The sequence below is a fragment of the Oncorhynchus tshawytscha genome, linkage group LG09, assembly GCF_018296145.1.
Source record: "Oncorhynchus tshawytscha isolate Ot180627B linkage group LG09, Otsh_v2.0, whole genome shotgun sequence".
NCBI classification, from domain to species: Eukaryota; Metazoa; Chordata; class Actinopteri; order Salmoniformes; family Salmonidae; genus Oncorhynchus; species Oncorhynchus tshawytscha.
Genome location: NC_056437.1, coordinates 9105161 through 9129483, shown reverse-complemented (window position 1 = coordinate 9129483; position 24323 = coordinate 9105161). Strand labels below are relative to the sequence as shown.

At 43.0% G+C, this 24323-nt stretch overlaps 1 protein-coding gene across 2 annotated transcripts in view; it reads left to right on the top strand.

The window, feature by feature from the left end:
* Nucleotides 1–24323, top strand: part of LOC112257341 (potassium/sodium hyperpolarization-activated cyclic nucleotide-gated channel 1) — a 165464-nt gene that overhangs the window by 121669 nt on the left and 19472 nt on the right. For both annotated transcript variants that reach the window (XR_006084006.1, XM_042326470.1), the window contains exons 5-7: nucleotides 9468–9614; nucleotides 15120–15360; nucleotides 22622–22786. Coding sequence is in view for 1 of the 2 variants with exons in the window: in XM_042326470.1 (XP_042182404.1) it covers nucleotides 9468–9614; nucleotides 15120–15360; nucleotides 22622–22786 (553 nt within the window). In the remaining variant the exon portion in view is untranslated. The remainder of the gene's footprint in view (nucleotides 1–9467; nucleotides 9615–15119; nucleotides 15361–22621; nucleotides 22787–24323) is intronic.

Here is a 24323-nt window from a genome sequence, read left to right as displayed (position 1 = left end):
GCTCTGACCCTTGGATAGGTTTGTTAGTAGGCTCCCCTACTAGTGACCTAACCAACCATAATAATATTTTCTAGAGCTAACCTTTGGGTAGATTGATAACTGTGGCATAAGTAGCAGGTCGCCTAGTGGTTAGAGCGTTGGGCCACTAACAGAAAGGTTGCGGGATTGAATCCCCCTGAATTGAATGAATTCAGTTGTACCACTGACAAGGTATCCTACTTTCCCTCTCTATGACTGTAGCCATCATAACCTGTACTGATTCTGACCCTCGGGTAGATCTTCTCACCATAGGTAAAGAAACAAAGTCATGAACTGTAAGCTCACCTCTATTCCATCAGTTCCATTATCTTCGCTACCTTATTGTTTCTCCTACAGACATTTTCATTCTGATCAATAACCAATTGATCAGTTGACTAATAGGTTTGGTATGGGTTTTTCCACCATAAATTACACAGGTGAACATTTTTCATTTTCAACAGTAAAATATTGTCGGGAATTTGTAAATGCATCAATTCACACACACACACACACACACACACACACAACACACACGCACACACACGCACGCGCCACACACACACACACACACACACACACACACACACACACACACACACACACACACACACACACACACACACACACACACACACATCAATTACCCTGTCCAGTTTAGGCCTGTCTGCCTGCCTGCCTGACTATTGTTCATTATCACTTGAAGACACCTCGTTGCTAGGCAGAGCAGAGTCACCTTGGACGTGACAATGACGAGGCAAAGACAAATTGACACAGCAGGTTTTTTTTATTTACATCCACCTCCTAAAAGCATCAGCCGTTATCGTTTATTGAAATATGATGTCAGTCTGACCTTGCTAGATTATAAATCCCATGGTCAATAACAGATAGACAAGTTATTAAAGACAGACACACACACACACACACACACACACACACAAAACAATTACCCTGTCTGTGTTAGCCTGTCTGCCTGCCTGCGTGACTGCTGCAGCCTTATCACCTGAGGACACCTCGTTGCTAGGCAGAGCAGAGTCAAAAAGACATTGGTTTCATCCCAGATTGTATTCATATAGTTAACTTCTTTTGACCAGGGTCCATAGGGCTGTAAAAGAGAATACTGTGCCAAATGGGATTGAAATGGGTTTGGTTTTGTTCATTAATTAGTGCTGGGCCATATAGCCTAACAATCATATCTCGATTCACAATATATATATTGTATATATATATATATATATATTATGTAGAGAGAGAGAGAAGTATAAGCTTTGTTACACAATTAAAGGTCATATACACTGCATTTCAAACAGTCAGGAATAATCTAATGAATTCAGGGCTTGTGAAATTATATCTAGGCTAAATATAAGCCTTCCACAACGATAAGACCCACTAATAATTTAATAATTTAATCAAAATAGTTTAAACTGCTTTTTTTTGCAATAATCACTGACCTGGAATCCAAGTGTTTCTATGAAAATGCCCTTTTTGATACAAATGTAACCAGAACCAGGGGGAGGTTAGGTGTCAGGGGGAGGGGCTAGGTGTCAGGGGGAGGGGCTTGGTGTCAGGGGGAGGGGCTTGGTGTCAGGGGAGGGGCAGGGTGTCAGGGGAGGGGCTTGGTGTCAGGGGGGTGTCAGGGGCTAGGTGTCAGGGGAGGGGCTAGGTGTCAGGGGAGGCTAGGTGTCAGGGGAGGCTAGGTGTCAGGGGAGGCTAGGTGTCAGGGGAGGGGCTAGGTGTCAGGGGGAGGGGCTAGGTGTCAGGGGAGGCTAGGTGTCAGGGGAGGCTAGGTGTCAGGGGGAGGCTAGGTGTCAGGAGGAGAGCCTTTGTTTCAGAGGGAGGGGCTTGGTGTCAGGGGAGGGGCTAGGTGTCAGGAGGAGAGCCTTTGTTTCAGAGGGAGGGGCTTGGTGTCAGGGGGGGCTTGGTGTCAGGGGCTAGGTGTCAGGTGGAGAGCCTTTGTTTCAGAGGGAGGGGCTTGGTGTCAGGGGGAGGGGCTAGGTGTCAGGTGGAGAGCCTTGGTTTCACGGGGAGAGGCTTGGTGTCAGGTTGAGTGGCTAGGTGTCAGGGGAGGGGCTAGTTGTCAGGTGGAGAGCCTTGGTTTCAGGGGAGGGGCTTAGTGTCAGGGGGAGGGGCTAAGTGTCACGGGGAGAGGCTTGGTGTCAGGGGGAGGGGATAGGTGTCAGGGGAGGGGCTTGGTGTCAGGGGGAGGGGCTAGGTATAGGGGGAGGGGCACACAACACAGATGGCGTAAAGGAGATGAGACCAGAAAGACATGAACGCTCATAAAAAAATTATCAAAACTTGATTCTTGTGATACAGGCCGACCGTAGGAAATGTTCATATACAACACAGAATATATCACCTCCATTGTCCATAGAACACATCTAACCATGTGAAGATCACACAATGACGATCACTAACTAGCTATATAACATCAGTTGAATCAGCTAGATAATCCTGAAACTTATCCTGTGAAATATTTTATTATTTGGAACTGTAAGAACATTATTAATGATCTAGAATAGCCACACCGGTCGGTCTCACAGCCACACCGGTCAGTCTCACGGCCACACCGGTCGGTCTCACAGCCACACCGGTCGGTCTCACGGCCACACAGGTCGGTCTCACGGCCACACCGGTCCACGGCCGGTCTCACGGCCACACCGGTCGGTCTCACGGCCACACTGTCGGTCTCACAGCCACACCGGTCGGTCTCACGGCCACACCGGTCGGTCTCACAGCCACACCGGTTGGTCTCACGGCCACACTGTCGGTCTCACAGCCACACCGGTCGGTCTCACGGCCACATCGGTCGGTCTCACGGCCACACCACACCGGTCGGTCTCGCGGCCACACCGGTCGGTCTCACGGCCACACTGTCGGTCTCACAGCCACACCGGTCGGTCTCACGGCCACACTGTCAGTCTCACAGCCACACCGGTCGGTCTCACGGCCACAGCCCTTCTCAGATCAGAGATCACAGAGCCACTGTCTCAAGGGCTTTTCACACTAATGAGCCGAACTGAGCCAAACCAAACAGTAAGGAGCTCTCCTGGTTACACATCTACCATAGTTGCTGTAACCGTACTGGAAAGGACAATGTGAAATAATCTATCAGAGCCAGCACAGTTTGGTCTGGGTTTGGGGCAATGGTTTGAACAGGGTACCAGTGTAAGAGGGTATAGAGATGCATAGGCCATCTGATAAAATAGAACAGCCCTGCCCAGGACCTTCTGGGACGGCAACTACTGGTCCACCTCTCTAACCTCCGGGCTTCCTACCACCCTATATGCAGCAGACAGCACGATAGTGTGATTTGATTTGACCATTTCAAATACATACAAATATCACTCCTGGCAACGGATACCAAAAGACTTGTTCCATTGTGGTGGTCCAATGTGAGCCGCCATAGTGGGTGGGAATGCACAGCCATCTATGGGCCAGTACGAACTGATAATGCTGCTTCTGACAGCATGGTACTGTAGCATGATAGCCTTGTGTGGATTTTCTGCATCACAGTGCAGAGAAGGAGAACAGTAGAAGAAATGGCTATGGAAGGTTTCACCCTCTGGTTGTTTTCTCCTCTGCCTGCAGTGCCCCAGCTGGGGGGTGAAGTAGGGCAAGAGGCCTGCACTGAAATGCCCTGATGCAGGGAAACTCTACATGGCCCTGGCCCTGACAGAGGAAGAAACACGATGCAGCTGGAACACAGTCGTTTCATAAGACAGATGCATACTGTACATAGAACCGGACTTAACTATATTACAACAGATGTGATAATACCCATTTATCCAAAGATAGGTGTACAGTATAATACTCCATTTAATTCTGTGCATCTAACCTCTTATGAAATGATGTGCTGTCTGTAATGGAACCTTCCTTCTCTGTCTGGAAGGATATAATCAGTCATTGTATTGTCCATACATGAGTCTCTGTAATATAATATAGCTAACTTAATGTTTTTTTTATTAGGATATATTGCACCAAGCAGTAAATATCATTTTAATGAGGACAATACCTGTAAATATGTATAGAGAATCAAATGCAACTTTATAAATATTATTAACATTACAACTATTGACTCTCAAACAATTTCTCCAGCTTTTATTGTCTCTTAAGATACTTCTAGGATCATTAAGTTTCCAACAGCCATACATTCTTCTGCTGAAATGATGGTTTCTAGAAGGGCTGAGAAAACGGCAGCATCTTGATGGTGAAAAGGGTGTATTTACCTATTTACCTCAGAGAACATTGGGTATTCACAGGAGCACAAAACGTATTAACGTTCCAAACGTTCTGAGAATGTATTCATGTTCCAAACGTTCTGAGAATGTATTCATGTTCCAAACGTTCTGAGAATGTATTCATGTTCCAAACGTTCTGAGAATGTATTCATGTTCCAAACGTTCTGAGAATGTATTCATGTTCCAAACGTTCTGAGAATGTATTAATGTTCCAAACGTTCTGAGAATGTATTAATGTTCCAAACGTTCTGAGAATGTATTAATGTTCCAAACGTTCTGAGAATGTATGTTCCATGTTAACGTTCTGAGAATGTATTAATGTTCCAAACGTTCTGAGAATGTATTCATGTTCCCAAACGTTCTGAGAATGTATTCAAACGTGTTCCAAACGTTCTGAGAATGTATTAATGTTCCAAACGTTCTGAGAATGTATTAATGTTCCAAACGTTCTGAGAATGTATTAATGTTCCAAAGAATGTATTAATGTTCCGTTCTGAGAATGTATTAATGTTCCAAACGTTCTGAGAATGTATTAATGTTCCAAACGTTCTGAGAATGTATTAATGTTCCAAACGTTCTGAGAATGTATTAATGTTCCAAACGTTCTGAGAATGTATTAATGTTCCAAACGTTCTGAGAATGTATTAATGTTCCAAACGTTCTGAGAATGTATTAATGTTCCAAACGTTCTGAGAATGTATTAATGTTCCAAACGTTCTGAGAATGTATTAATGTTCCCGAGAACCTGGGATGGATTAAGCTTCCTCCTCTGTCCTCAAAGACATTCTGTACCTTGCATGTAATGAGCAAGGCAAGAGTACATACTGTCTTTCTTTCAGCAGCGAGCACAAAGCATATTCATTCCTATGTTGGGAATGTTACTCGTCATGATGATGCATTGCAGATTTGAAATTATTCACAGTTAACACGCGTAGAGGCCTCATAAACAGTAACACATTATTTTTGAAGGCTACCAACATAACGATGTCATGAACACATTTATAAGCAAGATAGATTATTCATAAATGCTTATGACATGAGTCAGATGGAATACATAACTTCTCTAACCAGACGTGACCAAACCACACCTCAACATATCTCACACGCAGTCACAGAGAGACCAAACCATACCTCAACATATCTCACACACAGTCACAGAGAGTCCAAACCACACCTCAACATATCTCACACGCAGTCACAGAGAGACCAAACCACACCTCAACATATCTCACACGCAGTCACAGAGAGACCAAACCACACCTCAACATATCTCACACGCAGTCACAGAGAGTCCAAACCACACCTCAACATATCTCACACGCAGTCACAGAGAGACCAAACCACACCTCAACATATCTCACACGCAGTCACAGAGAGACCAAACCACACCTCAACATATCTCACACGCAGTCACAGAGAGACCAAACCACACCTCAACATATCTCACACGCAGTCACAGAGAGTCCTGTTCTAAATGTAAACATTGTCAGATACTCTCAGACTGTGTACCTAGAATAAATCGATTCACCTCAAAACAAAACCTGATCCCTCATCATCTCGCCGCGGCTGTGGAGAATCAATGTGAAACCACCGTGTGATGGGACGTGGCTTTTCTCCTTTTAACATAGTTACATTTTTTTTTTTGGAGCACAAAATCTGCGTCGTGATGTTACTGTGTATGCTGCTTCCTGAGGCTACCGTTAGTTTCTGTTCACACCTCATGCTGACACCCTTACCTGAGGTTGTGTGTGTGTGTGTGTGTGTGTGTGTGTGTGTGTGTGTGTCAGAGCAGCTATCTCCTGATTTAAATAGATGAGCTGCTGAAGGACCTCTCTCTCTCTCTCTCTCTCTCTCCCTCTCTCTCTCCCTGTGTCTCTCTCTCTCCCTCTCTCTCTCTCTCTCTCTCTCTCTGTCTCTCTCTCTCTCTCTCTCTCTCTCTCTCTCTCTCTCTCTCTCTCTCTCTCTCTCTCTCTCTCTCTCTCTCTCTCTCTCTCTCTCTCTCTCTGTCAGTCTGCGCTCTCTCTAACTCCCTGTAGACAATGCCCCAATCTCTATTTGCATACATCATTGGCCTCATAGAGGTCTGTTGTGTCCGTGTGTGATAATACCTACAAGTCAATACCTACAAGCTTGTGGTACCTTGACTTTTACAGCCGTGTGTAATTATATCACCTAATGCTTTGATTAGGCTATTTACTTTCTCAAGCTACGCTTTCCATGACATCGGACTATTGGAGAGAATTGGAAAATGGAAAGAGTCCTGTCTGGTCTGTGTCAGTTCATGCATATATGATGAAAGCTAAAGTGTAGCATTGCAGTTTATCTGCAGGAGAGCAGGTTTCTCCTACCTATTCTAGGTAAAATCTCAAATGCCACCCTATTCCCTATATAGTGTACTACTATTGACCAGAGTCTCCCTATGAGCCCTGGTTAAAAGTAGTGAACTATATAGGGAATAGTGTGGCATTTGGGATGCAGCACTGGCCTTCTCGATGGGACAGCAGGGAGGGTTACATGGGGGTTGGTGTGAAGAGTGACTCAGCTGTTTTTTTTCCACCTAACTTCCTCATTCTGATGCACAGTCAGTATCCCTCCCCTGGGCGCATCACAGCCAACGGTGATGAGAGAGACTGACTCCAGATCAGATGTTGAGACATATTAATGACTCTACTTGAGACCACAGACAGCATCCTGATGAGAGAGACTGACTCCAGATCAGATGTTGAGACATATTAATGACTCCACTTGAGACCACAGACAGCATCCCGATGAGAGACTGACTCCAGATCAGATGTTGAGACATATTAATGACTCCACTTGAGACCACAGACAGCATCCTGATGAGAGAGACTGACTCCAGATCAGATGTTGAGACATATTAATGACTCCACTTGAGACCACAGACAGCATCCTGATGAGAGAGACTGACTCCAGATCAGATGTTGAGACATATTAATGACTCCACTTGAGACCACAGACAGCATCCTGATGAGAGAGACTGACTCCAGATCAGATGTTGAGACATATTAATGACTCCACTTGAGACCACAGACAGCATCCTGATGAGAGAGACTGACTCCAGATCAGATGTTGAGACATATTAATGACTCCACTTGAGACCACAGACAGCATCCCGATGAGAGACTGACTCCAGATCAGATGTTGAGACATATTAATGACTCCACTTGAGACCACAGACAGCATCCTGATGAGAGAGACTGACTCCAGATCAGATGTTGAGACATATTAATGACTCCACTTGAGACCACAGACAGCATCTTGATGAGAGACTGACTCCAGATCAGATGTTGAGACATATTAATCTCCAATTGAGACCACAGACAGCATCCTGATGAGAGAGACTGACTTCAGATCAGATGTTGAGACATATTAAACTCCACTTGAGACCACAGACAGCATCCTGATGAGAGAGACTGACTCCAGATCAGATGTTGAGACATATTAATGACTCCACTTGAGACCACAGACAGCATCCTGATGAGAGACTGACTCCAGATCAGATGTTGAGACATATTAATGACTCCACTTGAAACCACAGACAGCATCCTGATGAGAGAGACTGACTCCAGATCAGATGTTGAGACATATTAATGACTCCACTTGAGACCACAGACAGCATCCTGATGAGAGAGACTGACTCCAGATCAGATGTTGAGACATATTAATGACTCCACTTGAGACCACAGACAGCATCCTGATGAGAGACTGACTCCAGATCATATGTTGAGACAGTGAACATCTCAAATGAAATGTATTTAAAACAGCAACATACTAAAATGAAGTCGAGAAAAGAAAACCAAGCAGGAAGAATAAAGGAACACAAAACAGACAACACAATAAAAAAAATTTTTTATTTATTAATTTGCTCTGTGACTCATCTCTTACTGCAGAGATTGACTCCAGATCAGATGCTGTGACAGATTAATGACTCCGTTAGGGCACAGGACCCTGTAGAGAGAATGACTCCAGACCAGTGTAGTGACAGAGGCCCCAGAAGACCTCTGCCTTATGACAACCACTCCTCTGAGACAACCACAGTCAAGAAACGCGGCGCTACTGAATTATGCATGCAATGTCTTGAGTACATGCATTTGATTGCTTTATGTTCTCCTCTGTTTAATGTTTCATATTGAAATGACATGATTTCAGATGATAATGTGGTCTCCCTGAGACCTATTCAGTCACTGATATGGGTGTATTCATTCTCTCTGGTTTATGTGAGGTCATGGGTAACCTATATTGAGAGAGATGAGAGCGATTATCTTCACTGTGTGAGCTGATCAGAACGGCAGCAGCCTTGCTCTAAAGGGCCTCAGGCTGAACTCGTTCCTTCTTCGACCACCTGCTACGTCCATACTCAATCCATACTATCACCCCACTGTGTCTGTCGTTGTGAATGTTGTGTATGTTGTGTATGTCGTGTATGTGTGTGTTGTTGTTGTGAATGAGGTGTATGTTGTGAATGTGTGTGTTGTTGTTGTGAATGCGGTGTATGTTGTGAATGTGTGTGTTGTTGTTGTGAATGTTCAGTATGTTGTGAATGTTCAGTATGTTGTGAATGTTCAGTATGTTATGAATGTTCAGTATGTTGTGAATGTTCAGTATGTTGTGAATGTTCAGTATGTTATGAATGTTCAGTATGTTATGAATGTTCAGTATGTTGTGTATGTTCAGTATGTTGTGAATGTTCAGTATGTTGTGTATGTTATGAATGTTCAGTATGTTGTTGTTGTGAATGTTCAGTATGTTGTGTATGTTGTGAATGTTCAGTATGTTGTGTATGTTCAGTATGTTGTGAATGTTCAGTATGTTGTGTATGTTATGAATGTTCAGTATGTTGTTGTTGTGAATGTTCAGTATGTTGTGTATGTTGTGAATGTTCAGTATGTTGTGAATGTTGTGAATGTTCAGTATGTTGTGAATGTTCAGTATGTTATGAATGTTCAGTATGTTATGAATGTTCAGTATGTTATGAATGTTCAGTATGTTGTGAATGTCCTTGGTTCCTATTACAACATACCATATTGCCTGTAATGTTTGCTAAAACCTTCCTTTGAATGTTATTTTACCTCCAATTGCTTTCGGGCGCTATGTTTTTGAAGTCAACGTGACAGCCTTTGTTTTGTCGGATATTTTCTATTTTCTGTTCATTTGGTTTGTTGACATGATCTCTTCTCTCCATCTTTACAGTATAAACAAGTGGAGCAGTACATGTCGTTCCACAAGCTACCTGCAGACATGCGGCAGAAGATTCATGATTACTATGAGCATCGTTATCAGGGCAAGATCTTTGACGAGGACAATATCCTGAGTGAGCTCAACGACCCGCTCAAAGAGGTAAGGAGGATGACGCCTTGTGTTGTCTATTCTATTTTACTCTTCAGTGTCCCAAATGGGCACCCTATTACCTAAATAGTGCACTGCTTTTGACCAGAGCCATATGGGACCCTGGTCAAAAGTAGTGCACTCTAAAGGGAATAGGGTGCCATTTGGGACACCATGGCTTTGTATAAATGTCCGTTTGTCACAGGGTTTCATGCTAATCAAATCAAATCAAATCGTATTAGTCACATGCGCCAAATACTTCAGGTGTAGACCTTACAGTGAAATGCTTACTGACGAGCCCCTAACCAACAAGGCAGTTTAGGTGGAAACAAAAATGAATACAAATATGAATAACAACTGCAACAGAGGAAGGCAACCTTTCTTAATATATCATCTCTAAGCATCTCTAATTGCTTAAACATGGAGCGCTGAGTTGTTTTATCACTAATTAATGTTCTTTTACATTTCTGATGTACCAGTATTTATACTTTATATATCATACTGGTCTATTGACTGGGTGAATTTACCAACGATGGATGATTATTGAAAAGGGTGTCTGTAAAACGTGTCTCATGTGCTTTATTACAAATGCAATAGACACACTGCACAAATTGATTCACTACAGCTGGTGGAACACAAGCTAACTAAACGGATAAATTAATTGAATTGGTGTGAAGACAGTCAGTTGCTCAAGCACGCAATACACAGGTGTGAAACAAGAGAGATCAGGAAGTGAGATGACAATTTCATCTGATTAGTGTTTAGACCCATTAAGACGTCAAGTCAACCAATAGACAGACACATGAGGTGTTCCCAGAGTTTTGACAATAGAGAGGCCTTTAAGACGTCAAGCCAACCAATAGACAGACACATGAGGTGTTCCCAGAGCTTTGGCAATAGAGAGGCCGTTAAGACGTCAACCCAACCAATAGACAGACACGAGGTGTTCCCAGAGCTTTGACAATAGAGAGGCCATTAAGACGTCAACCCAACCAATAGACAGACACATGAGGTGTTCCCAGAGCTTTGACAATAGAGAGGCCGTTAATACGTCAAGCCAACCAATAGACAGACACATGAGGTGTTCCCAGAGCTTTGACAATAGAGAGGCCGTTAAGACGTCAAGCCAACCAATAGACAGACACATGAGGTGTTCCCAGAGCTTTGACAATAGAGAGGCCGTTAAGACGTTAACCCAGCCAATAGACAGACACATGAGGTGTTCCCAGAGCTTTGACAATAGAGAGGCCGTTAAGACGTCAAGCCAACCAATAGACAGACACATGAGGTGTTCCCAGAGCTTTGACAATAGAGAGGCCGTTAAGACGTCAAGCCAACCAATAGACAGACACATGAGGTGTTCCCAGAGCTTTGACAATAGAGAGGCCGTTAAGACGTTAACCCAACCAATAGACAGACACATGAGGTGTTCCCAGAGCTTTGACAATAGAGAGGCCGTTAATACGTCAACCCAACCAATAGACAGACACATGAGGTGTTCCCAGAGCTTTGACAATAGAGAGGCCGTTAATACGTCAACCCAACCAATAGACAGACACATGAGGTGTTCCCAGAGCTTTGACAATAGAGAGGCCGTTAATACGTCAAGCCAACCAATAGACAGACACATGAGGTGTTCCCAGGCTGCATCAATTTACAAGTGTACAATATAGGCCTACTTGGCCTATTTGGAACATGATGTCACATCAGATACAGCCAGACAGTCACAGTAAAAAAAAAAGAAGGCAAGATACGTTTAAGTTTCTTAAATTCAGAGACCAATTTATAAGGCTCTCTTTGTTCTTTGTGTCAACCCTCTACCTGCTTCATAGTTGGCTGCCCTCTCTGTATGAGCAGATAAGGGCTCTCATGTAGCCTAATGATGCAGAGATGGGGGATTGGAGAGGAGGAGAGAGGTGGAAATGAGGGATAGAGGAGGGAGGAGAGGGGACAGAGGGAGAAGAGAAGAGGAGGGATGTAATTGCCTATGTCTCTCATGTAACCCCATTAAGTCACCAACCAGAATGAGACATATTGGAGCACAGTATTGCCTGGCCCAGCACAGAAAAGGGTAGATCTACACAGTATTGTAGATCACAGCACAGGAAACCATATATCTACACAGAACATTAGAGCACATGGCAGCATTTACACAGTAGAGCACAAGCATAGGTCTGTACAGCACAGTAAGGCGAAGCCCAGATAACCCAGTCTTGCCCACAATACTGAGAACAAGACAGATCCACAGAGCACTGAACTGGACAGGAATGCATATTTCTTCCCATCCCAGGAGAGCAGAGCATAGTACAGCTCAGCTCAGATAGGTTAATCTCAGCTCAGCTAGGTTAAGACCAGCTCAGCTGGGTTCATCTCAGCTCAGCTCATGTCAGCTCAGCTAAATTCAGCTCAGCTAGGTCAATCTCAGCACAGCTATGTTCATCTCATCTCAGCTAAATTCAGCTCAGTTAAATTAATCTCTGCTCAGCTCAGATAGGTTAATCTCAGCTCAGGTAAATTCAGCTCAGCTTGGTTAATCACATCTCAGCTCAGCTAGGTTCATCTCAGCTCAGCTCAGCTGGGTTCATCTCAGCTCAGCTAGGCTCATCTCAGCTCAGCTAAATTCAGCTCAGTTAAATTAATCTCAGCTCAGCTCAGCCAGGCTCATTTTAGCTCAGCTAAATTCAGCTCAGATAGTTTAATCTCAGCTCAGCTATGTTCAGCTCAGCTCAGCTAAATTCAGCTCAGTTAAATTAATCTCAGATCAGATAGATTAATCTCAGCTCAGGTAAATTTAGTTTAGCTATGTTAATCTCAGCTCAGCTCAGCTCAGATAGGTTCATCTCAGCTAAGCCCAGGTCAGTTAAATTAATCTCAGCTCAGATAGGTTAATCTCAACTCAGCTATGTTAATCTCAGCTCAGCTCAGATAGGTTCATCTCAGCTAAGGCCAGGTCAGTTAAATTAATCTCAGCTCAGATAGGTTAATCTCAACTCAGTTATGTTAATCTCAGCTCAGCTCAGATAGGTTCATCTCAGCTAAACCCAGGTCAGTTAAATTAACCTCAACTCAGCTATGTTAATCTCATCTCAGCTCAGATAGGTTCATCTCAGCTCAGTATATCACAGCAGGAAGCACACAGCACCACAGAGACAACCAGACATACAGAGCCTTCAGAAAGTATTCACACCCCTTGAACTTTTCCACATTTTGTTGTGTTACAACCTTCATTTAAAATGGATACAATTTAGATTTTGTGTCACTGGCCTACACACAATACCCCATAATGTCAGTAGAATTATGTTTTTCTGAATTTTTACAAATTAATTATAAATGAAAAGCTGAAATGTCTCGAGTCAACAACTATTCAACCTCTTTGCTATGGCAAGCCTAATTAAGTTCAGGACTAAACGTTTGCTTAACAAGTCACATAATAAGTTGCATGGACTCACTCTGTGTGCAATAATAGTGTTTAACATGATTGTTGAAAGACTACCTCACCTCTGTACCCCACACATACAAAATATCTGCAAGGTCCCTCAGTCGAGCGGTGAATTTCAAAAAGCAATTAACTTTTTGTCCTGAATACAAAATGCTATGTTTGGGGCAAATTCAATACATATTTTCAAGCATACTGGTGGCTGCATCATGTTATGGGTATGCTTGTAATCGTTAAGGTCTGGGGAGTGTTTCAGGATAAAAAAAACAAATGGAATGGAGCTAAGCACAGGCAAAATGTGCAAACATTTCTAAAAACATGTTTTCACTTTGTCACTATGAGGTATGGTGTGTAGATGGGTAAAGAAAAAAAACATTTCAGCCATTTTGAATTCAGGCTGTAACACAACAAAATTTGGAAATGTATTTTATTGAACCCTTATGTTACTAGGTAAGCTGACTGAGAACACATTCTCATTTACAGCAACGACCTGGGGAATAGTTACAGGGGAGAGGAGGGGGGATGAATGAGTAAATTGTAAACTGGAGAAGATTAGGTGACCATGATGGTATGAGGACCAGATTGGGAATTTAACCAGGACACTGGGGTTAACACCCCTACTCTTACGATTAGTGCCATGGGATCTTTAGTGACCACAGAGAGTCAGGACACCCATTTAATGTCCCATCCGAAAGATGGCACCCAATGTCCCCAATCACTGCCCTGGGGCATTTGGGATATATTTTAGACCAGAGGAAAGGGTGCCTCCTCTGGCCCTCCAACACCACTTCCAGCAGCATTTGTTCTCCCATCCAGGGACTGACCAGGACCAACCCTGCTAAGCTTCAGAAGCCAGCCAGCAGTGGGAATAAGTCATGGGGTATGAATCCTTTCTGAAGGCAGTGTATCAGGGAAGAGTGTGCGGGGAGTGATGATGATGATATTCATCCTATGGTGAGAAAACAGTTAAAGTTTCATCTCGACAATTTCTGCAGCTGGTCGGACATCGTTTCATTGCAGCTAGGCAGCTATTTATACTGCCAGGCACCGCTGCCATGGGACAGGTTTGCTGCTTTAAATAGATAAAGTCTAAAGATTGTTTCCCTAGTGGGGCTCCATCCTGGCCAAGCCGGGCTGAATACTGAGCATCTAATTCATTAATCGTTGTGCATGATTGAGGTCAGAACCAACTGCTGCTGTTGACTCAGTACTGAGCTAACAGCACAAAACTCAGCCGAACATGAGATTGGCTGATGTATCCTTGGCTCAGATGCTCCCATTGGAGAGTCATCATCTCTCACAGGAAGTGAGTAAGCAGTTAGTGGAACAGTGAAGGCCAAGCTCTGTCTGTCAGTCTGTCTGCATGGCAACAGAGACAGAGGAGGGGAGGCAGGCAGGCACTGCTCAGTAAACACTAACAGACCCCCATATAGGAAACAATCTCCTGCTGTTGTCTGAGATAACCAGAGAGATCATTGCCCTCTGCTGAGGGCAAGATCATCATCAGAGACAAGTTTCTGCACATTTTCTAGAGTACCATTTTCCTTATACTTTAGACAAGCACCAAACTGAAACATTGGAAGAGCCATTCTCAAACAAACCCTGAATGACAAACAATCTCCTGTTGTTTCTGAAGAGACTAAGGTCATGATCATCATCATCAAAGACAATAGCACCAAAAGTTACCCCAAAGAGTGATGAAAAGTGTTTTTGTAGATATTACATCCATTCCAATGCAGAGACATGATGAATATTGAGATTGCATGTTAAACTTGGACGTGTCCCATTAGAGTATTATAACAAATTGCATTTGACATAACCAATAACAAAAAGTAATTGGAGAACTCGCCAAGGCTTTCCGTTATCACCACTCCTATTTGTCCTGACGTTCGAGCCTGACAGCAGCTATATGTAATCAAGAAGGACTCGCAGGGGGTCAAGAAAGGAAAATCATTTGCCCTATTTGACAGATACCATTCATATCCATCAGAGAAAGGGACACTTTTGTCAAACGCCTTTGTTATAGTTTTCACAATATTTATTATGAACAATTCATCTAAAACTATCTTTTTTTTACCCAGGAAATTGTGAACTTCAACTGTCGGAAGCTGGTGGCTACCATGCCGCTGTTCGCCAACGCGGACCCCAACTTCGTGACGGGCATGTTGAGCAAGCTGAAGTTCGAGGTGTTCCAGCCCAACGATTACATCATCAGGGAGGGCACCGTGGGCAAGAAGATGTACTTCATCCAACATGGTGTGGCCAGTGTCATCACCAAGCTTAACAAAGAGATGAAGCTGACGGATGGATCTTACTTTGGAGGTACGTAGGGGAAATAAAGACTGTGTGTGTGTGTGTGTGTGTGTGTGTGTGTGTGTGTGTGTGTGTGTGTGTGTGTGTGTGTGTGTGTGTGTGTGTGTGTGTGTGTGTGTGTGTGTGTGTGTGTGTGTGTGTGTGTGTGTGTGTGTGTTACCTGGAGTACCTTTTCCCTATTGGAAATGGATATTTGTCCAACAGAGCCAAAGTGTAAGGTTAGCCATAGGGATCAAAAGTGTGTAAACAGGTACCAAGCTTAAACATGAAAAGAGAGCATTTCTTAAACCAACCCTGACAAACCCCTTTAAATGCATACTCAGACCCACTCCCATCCATTTAGATGTATTCTGTTTTTACACATATTAAGCACTGGGTATACAGTGAATATGAATGCAACACTCAGTCAGCAGTATCTCTCCAGTTTCAGTTCCTCTGCTTTCAATGTTTGTCAAGTCCCATCATTGCCGATGTAGATGAATGTTTTTGGGGTGGATGGGAGTTAGTTTCTCCAATGATATAACATTCATCTGGATGGGGTGGTGGAAGGCGGGGGTTGAAGGGGAGACAAGCCAAGCTCAGGATCAGGGCTCAGAGCACCCAGAGGACAAACAAAGGTCGCATGGCTATCTGCTCGGCGTTCGGGCTCTGCAGCAGCAGCCAACTGAGAATGTCCCTTTTGCATAATTGAGGAAGAAATCCCCCCATCTCCCTAGCACGTTATACAAAACTATCAAATATTTTGCTGTTGAATTTTTTTATTTAAAGGTAATTGTTTACATTGCCACATTTTCTCAGGCGTCTCATTTATGTCATGAAAGAGGGAGAGAAGCAGGTTTGAACTATTCTTAGAAAAGGGATGTGATGTTACATTTTTCATTTAATCCAAGTTCACCCCCTCCCACGGAAAGACGATTTAGGATTCTAAGAATATCTTCTGGCTGTGTGGTTTGCATGCCTCATGCAATCCTCCAGATAGATATGGCCTGTCTGGGGGGGGGAAAGCAGTGAATCAAATAACAAATCAGTGGAGTATTTTTTCATTCAAACTCCCCAGCTGTCTGAACAACCTCACGTCCAATTATTTAAGACCGTTGGTCCACTAGCCCAAACAAGTAATTGAATTAAAAACAGGTAACTACAGCCAAGCAATCAAAAAACTGTATCATACCTTGCTTTTGATGCATGTTAGATAAGCAAATGTACTGTATTGTAATCAAATGATTCATCCACTAGTATGACTTCCCAGATTTTGTTTAGCCTTTATGTCAAAGCAACACTGTAGACAGTAGGGTTAACTCCAACTCTAGTGGACAGGACTGCGTCTGATTAGGACACAGTGGACCAAGGGGAGTGACTAGAAACTTAAGATGGGGTCCTATAGGAGGGTATAATGAATGACTCCCGCTGTAATTAAATTTAACAGCAGTTGGTCAATAGTGATTAACGACACACTGTGTATCTCTGTCAGATCAAGCTGCAAGGGGTATAATTGTGACTGCACAAACTTGTTCAGGTAACACTGTTAAGATTTATTAAAGACATCTTATAAAAAGAAGTTCCAAATGAATGATTTAAAGAAGCTGTCCGACGTTATATCGTTTTGTTGTGACTGCCTAATATTCACTAATGTGCCATTCAACTCTGATTGCCTACTTTGAACGCCCCCATATTTTATAGACGATTATGCAGGTACACTCTACAGTATTTTATAGAGACCATTTCACAGGTACAGTATTTTATAGAGACCATTTCACAGGTACAGTATTTTATAGAGACCATTTCACAGGTACAGTATTTTATAGACCATTTCACAGGTACAGTATTTTATAGAGACCATTTCACAGGTACAGTATTTTATAGAGACCATTTCACAGGTACAGTATTTTATAGACCATTTCACAGGTACAGTATTTTATAGAGACCATTTCACAGGTACAGTATTTTATAGAGACCATTTCACAGGTTTTATAGAGACTTTCACAGGTAATACAGTATTTTATAGAGACCATTTCACAGGTACAGTATTTTATAGAGACCATTTCACAGGTACAGTATTTTATAGAGACCATTTCACAGGTACACTCTTGACAGTATTTTATAGAGACCATTTCACAGACTCTACAGTATTTTATAGAGACCATTTCACAGGTACAGTATTTTATAGACCATTTCACAGGTACTCTACAGTATTTTATAGAGACCATTTCACAGGTACAGTATTTTATAGAGACCATTTCACAGGTACAGTATTTTATAGAGACCATTTCACAGGTACAGTATTTTATAGACCATTTCACAGGTACAGTATTTTATAGACCATTTCACAGGTACAGTATTTTATAGAGACAATTTCACAGGTACAGTATTTTATAGAGACTATTTCACAGGTACAGTATTTTATAGACCATTTCACAGGTACAGTATTTTATAGACCATTTCACAGGTACAGTATTTTATAGAGACCATTTCACAGGTACAGTATTTTATAGAGACCATTTCACAGGTACAGTATTTTATAGAGACCATTTCACAGGTACAGTATTTTATAGAGACCATTTCACAGGTACAGTATTTTATAGACCATTTCACAGGTACAGTATTTTATAGACCATTTCACAGGTACAGTATTTTATAGAGACCATTTCACAGGTACAGTATTTTATAGAGACCATTTCACAGGTACAGTATTTTATAGAGACTATTTCACAGGTACAGTATTTTATAGACCATTTCACAGGTACAGTATTTTATAGACCATTTCACAGGTACAGTATTTTATAGACCATTTCACAGGTACAGTATTTTATAGAGACCATTTCACAGGTACAGTATTTTATAGAGACCATTTCACAGGTACAGTATTTTATGATTTTCTGGTCCTCTGGTCTTCTCAGGCAGCTCATACACACCTGTGGGGAAAAGGTGAAAGACACATTTCCATTCGAACCAAATGGACAATAAAGTATCTATTCTATTTTATTCTATTCTACAAAACAATTGTCTTATAGCAGTTGGCAGGGCAGCCAGGTGACAGAGACGAATAGTAGGAGTAGTTGCAGTGAGAGGGCCTGTGCTTTTTATGAGCAAGACTCGTGGCAGCCTAGAGACCAGTGACTTTGGAAGGTGAACCAGGGGGCAAATGAAGGCTGTAATTCAAACGGATCACAGCGAAGGGACAGTTAGAGGCTCCTTCTAGGGGTTGTTTTGTGTATATTATAATTGTCCTGCTCCTGCTCTGCACACTATGTATGTATCCCAAATGATACCCTCTTCCTTATATAGTGTGCTACTTTTGACCAGGGCCCTATAGAACCCTATTCCCCATATAGTGCACTACTTTAGACCAGAGCCCTATGGAACCCTATTCCCTATATAGTGCACTACTTTTGACCAGAGCCCTATGGAACCCTATTCCCTATATAGTGCACTACTTTTGACCAGAGCCCTATGGAACCCTATTCCCTATGCAGTGTACTACTTTTGACCTAGACTAATTTTTGGGACATTTCCTAGGGTTATTTCCTGTCACCAGTGAATTGTGTTTAGTTGCATCATGCTGTGTGTGATGGTGGTGTGCACTGTAAGCCCCAAACGGGAATAGAAATCAAATTGAAATGAAACAGAGCCTCCACTCATTTTGAGGCAGCATGAATGGTGTGTGTGTGTGTGTGTGTGTGTGTGTGTGTGTGTGTGTGTGTGTGTGTGTGTGTGTGTGTGTGTGTGTGTGTGTGTGTGTATGTAGCCCGTCATTTTGCCACGCTATGCTGATGCCAGCCACCTGCTCCGGCCTGCTGCCCATCTGGTGGGTAGTGATACACCCCCCCCCTCTCTGTTGGTCGTTGCATAAGTATGGCATTAGGTAGGGAGCTGACTTGAGAGCAGCTGGTCCAGTCAGAAACCTCACTACTTCCCCTCCACTGAACCACATTATCAGCAGCATAACATAGCCCCAGATCTAGCCAAAGACAGACAGAGGACCTGACAATAACACTGATGCAAGCCGGCTAGCTACGCCCAATGCTACTGGATAGTATTAGCATGCTAAAAGTAAATCTAACCAACACTAATATGGAATACTAACCAGGAACGCTATGCTAATCACTCCTGAGTCTGACTTTCTGTCGTACTGACAAACTAGCTAGAGTTAGCATGCTAATCACTCTGTTGTACCGACAAACTAGGTATAGTTAGCATGCTAATCACACTGTTGTACCGACAAACTAGCTAGAGTTAGCATGCTAATCACTCTGTTGTATCGAAAAACTAGCTAGAGTTAGCGTGCAAATCACACTGTCACACCGGCAAACTAGCTAGAGTTAGCATTCTAATCACACTGTCATACCGACAAACTAGCTAGAGTTAGCGTGCTAATCACACTCTCCCAGGTCTCACACTTCCAAGCCAGGTTGTCCAGATGTCTACGCCTCAAGGCTGGGTGGCTATACCCCGTTCCCAACCTGATCTGGGCTCAGATACTATTTGAAACCTTTCAGATCTGTTGAGCGTTTGCTCTAGCCTAACAGGAGTGCCAGATGGGCGTGATTTGTAGTTTTACACTCCTTGTGACTATTTTATTAGTTCCATTATGTCAGTCAAGCTCAATCAAGCTTAGATAACGTATTTGACATGATTTCTAATAGTATGTAAACCCAGATCCGCTTGTAGTCCAGATAACGACTCTACAGTGCTGGGTGCCCTGGCTCTGTTCCCACACTGTCCGCCCTGAAGGAGAGAGAATCTGAGTCCCAAATGGCACCCTATTCCTAATGCAATACTTTTGACCTGAACCCTATGGGCCCTTGTCAAAAGTATTGTACTGTATAGGTATTAGGGTGCTATTTGGGAACCACACGGAGGACAGGAGAGCTAAGCTAACTGATCGTCCGCTAATTTGTGAAAGTGACAGAAACACCTTCTAATTTCTCGCCAACTCAGGCATCTAACCTTCCTCCTTTCCTCTGGGTTGCCACCTGTCAAATAATGCAATTAACTCCAGATGAAACCAACTTTCTCTCTCTCTCTGCTGCAATGTATTTCCAACTCTCTGCTCTCTCGCTCTCTCTCTTTGCTTTATCTCTGCTGTCTCTCTTTGCTCTAACTCTGCTCTCTCTCTCTGCTCTCTCTCTCTCTCTCTCTCTGCTCTCTCTCTCTGCTGTCTCTCTTTTTGCTCTCTAGCTCTCTGCTCTCTCTCTCTCTGCTGTCTCTCTCTTTGCTCTAACTCTGCTCTCTCTCTTTGCTCTAACTCTGCTCTCTCTCTTTGCTCTATCTCTGCTCTCTCTCTGCTCTCTCTCTCTTTGCTCTATCTCTGCTCTATCTCTCTTTGCTCTCTCTCTGCTCTCTCTCTCTTTGCTCTATCTCTCTTTGCTCTCTCTCTGCTCGCTCTCTCTTTGCTCTATCTCTCTCTGCTCTCTCTCTCTTTGCTCTATCTCTCTTTGCTCTCTCTCTGCTCTCTCTCTCTTTGCTCTATCTCTCTTTGCTCTCTCTCTGCTCTCTCTCTCTTTGCTCTATCTCTCTTTGCTCTCTCTCTGCTCGCTCTCTCTTTGCTCTATCTCTCTCTGCTCTCTCTCTGCTCGCTCTCTGCTGTCTCTCTCTTTGCTCTCGCTCTCTGTTGAGTGTATTTCTTTAAGCTAGCTCATTATTTTTAGTGTGAAGCGATTATAGAGACTGAGGGGGTATGGTTTTGTGTCCCAAATGGCATCCTATTTCCTATATAGTGCACTACTTTTGATCAGAGCCCTAAGGGGCACTATATAGCGAATAGGATGCTCAGTGTTGAAGCCTCTGTTCATAGCACCACATGGATTCTCTCTGTGCCAACAGAGATCGCACTTATGAGGAGCTTTTTCTATTATAACAGCACTAACACCTTGTTCACACTCACAGTTTGGGAGTCCTGTTTTCACATCCTGCAGGCTATGGCAGGCAGCTCTATAGCAGCTAACGCTTTTCACAGTAGACATCTAGGCTGTGAATGTCAAGGGCATTGTCCTCAAACAAACGTCCAAGAATTCATGTCCCTTTCACTGTGACTTATATGACTTATTGTTTTGAAGAAGATATTGCTGTATTTGGGACATGTTTGTCTACACACTAGCAATAAATATGAATGCTTTCATAAACTAGCATCAGCTAGCCACTGGGCACAAGATGGGTTTACTTTCTCAGGGGCTGTCTTTCTGATAGGTCTATTAGGATGGTTGACCCCACAGTAGTTTGTAGCAGGGTTAATCTTGCAGCAGGGGGAAATCTTTACGTTGACTGAATTAGATCCAAGAGTTGCGTCTAATTTGAGAGGTAACATGTCCAAGGGCAGAGTCCAGTAATTACAGAACTAGCACATAATGTCCCAGTGGCTAACATATTATACATACCATCTGAAGGTCTGAGATAAGGGCCAGGGACAAGGCATCAGTAGAGGGTCGTCTACCACTTTAATATGAAGCTGAAGTATAGGAACTACACTTGATACATGCAGGCTGGGAGTCAATCCAACACAGGTTATCTATACCTATGCACGGTGATAGACTTTAAAAGGCAATATGATCGTCGAGATGTCAGGACGTCGGCTCAAAAAAGAAATAATCTTCAAAAGACAATCAAAGTTCACAGGGGCCGTTCTCTGTGTTAGATTTGAATCACTGTGTCTATACAGTTGACTCTCTGTACTGTACACGCCTATGCTAGACAACAGCAGCAGTAGCAGCAGCAGCAGCCCGGGCCTGGACATACACTGACATTTCAGAATCATTAGCTCAAAGTGACAACGTGATGAATTGACACTGCTCTAGTGACAATGCAGTGATGAAGGCTGTGTGCATTAGAACCAGCTGTACCTTGGACTCCATTCTTCATTTACATGGTCATTTGTCCCATGTTGGAGGTTCTTCACCTCAGATTGGGTTTGAGCTGATCTTCGTTAAGGCTGTAATTTTCCACTCCATTGCTTCCCTCCCTCCCTGTGTGTCTGTCAAAGATCTGCAACACTCGTAAATAATGTATTACTGACAATGGATGTACGCATTTTGGCCATCAGGCCTTAGACAGCATAGAGACCGAAACAGAAAGTGCTTAGAAAGAGTGTACTCACACCCAGTAGTAATGAGATAAATATAGGATACCCGACCTATGGTCTCCCTGCAAAATAAAACTGGAGAGCTTTTGAAAGTGTGTGGAAATGTGACCAAAAAAAGAAATATGGCATTATTTCAGGGACATCACAAAGCTAGAGTCTGATTGTGAGTTTTCTGTTGTTTTATTGTTTCTGCAGAGATCTGTCTGCTGACGAAGGGAAGACGCACGGCGAGCGTTCGCGCTGACACCTATTGCCGTCTCTTCTCCCTCTCTGTGGATCACTTCAACGAGGTGTTGGAAGAGTACCCTATGATGCGCCGCGCTTTCGAGACCGTAGCCATCGACCGCCTGGACCGCATCGGTAAGACCGTGACCATGCCTTGTGTTGCTACTCTACTGTGGGGATTGGTGCACTGTCATGGCCTGCCTGTGCCGTGCCATGTGTCTGTGACTGTCTTCATAGTGTTTGCCCTACTTCACAGCACCTTGTCTGATGGTCGGTCTGTCTGTCTGTATTTCTGTCTGTCTGCCTGCCATGGTGATGCATGGCCTGTATGCTCTTTCCTTCTCTCTTTCCATCAAGTTAACTTAATTTTATAAAATGTTTGACATTGATAACATATATTTACAATAATTGTTTACATTTGTAATATTGATAGTTTTATGTTATTAATAAATGGAAGGCAGTGCATGTCGCTGTCAATCCGAGATGGTGTCAGATCTGTCTGTCCAGGAGGGTGTGAGATCTGTCTGTCTGGGAGAGTGTCAGATCTGTCTGTCTGGGAGGATGTGAGATCTGTCTGTCCGGGAGGGTGTGAGATTTGTAATTGCTGAGCGATTAGTGCTTTTTCAGGTCTGTTCGGTTTCGGTTCGATTATTTAAAAATGATGACGATTTTCAATTTCGATTTATTTATTTTTTGCATTAAATGCATTATGAAATAATGACGTTACAGTGATTTTAGACATTTTTTCATGGAAGTTCCAAAGACAAAAATAGTGAACATTCAATTGCCAAAACATTGAAAATATTCCATTGTCTCAGTCAGGTCCACGTTGGGTAGAAATCAAAATAAATCACTATAAACTAGTAAATTATTTCAGTTGTGTTTTTATTAGTTCGTTTTTATTTGATGACTTTATTATTTGTCATTCCTTAAAGTCATCATCTCATCTCTGCTCCGACAGTAGCAGCCAGCCAGACCATCTAACGTTATGTGCTCCCCATACTATACTGTCTGTAGTCATCCTATTTAGCTAGCCTGCCTCGGTATGCTGCAGAGCTATCTGACAACATACCTTTTCTAGTTCTTCAAAATAGATAAGGTATACTTCCTCGAACTGTCTCTGTCCCTCTCTCCCGTCGTTGTGTTGTGTACATTCCTCCCTCATGGAGTCTGTGTGGTCTGTGTGTATCTAACGTAGCAGGTGTGAAAGTGTATCCGTCCAGAGATCTGTATTTAATGACGAGATGCTCGTGTCTCCACCCTAACAATAGGAGTTGTTGTCCCAAAGACAGAAAGCAGGCGACAAGCTTAGGTCCAAAGAAAGTCCATAGAAAAGCATTGCGTTAATTTGGACAGATTTTTGGCGAGAATGAAACCTCTCGCTTCGTTTACTATCTTCCTCGCTGATTTGTCTCTGAGCCGGAGAAAACTGGCACAATGGATTATGGTCATTGTGGTTAATTACCAAGTTTCTGCGCTGAACAAGGTTGTATATTTACTTAATGAAAACTACACCCCTTCAGCCCAGCATTCCACATAATTCTTGACTTGATTTTTCAGATTTATCTTGTGAATGATTGGGCTCACAAAAAAAAAAACTAAATGGAATTCCAGTAATTGAACCAACGTCGGTCAATTCGTTGTTTAATAACCAACAACAACAAAATATTTT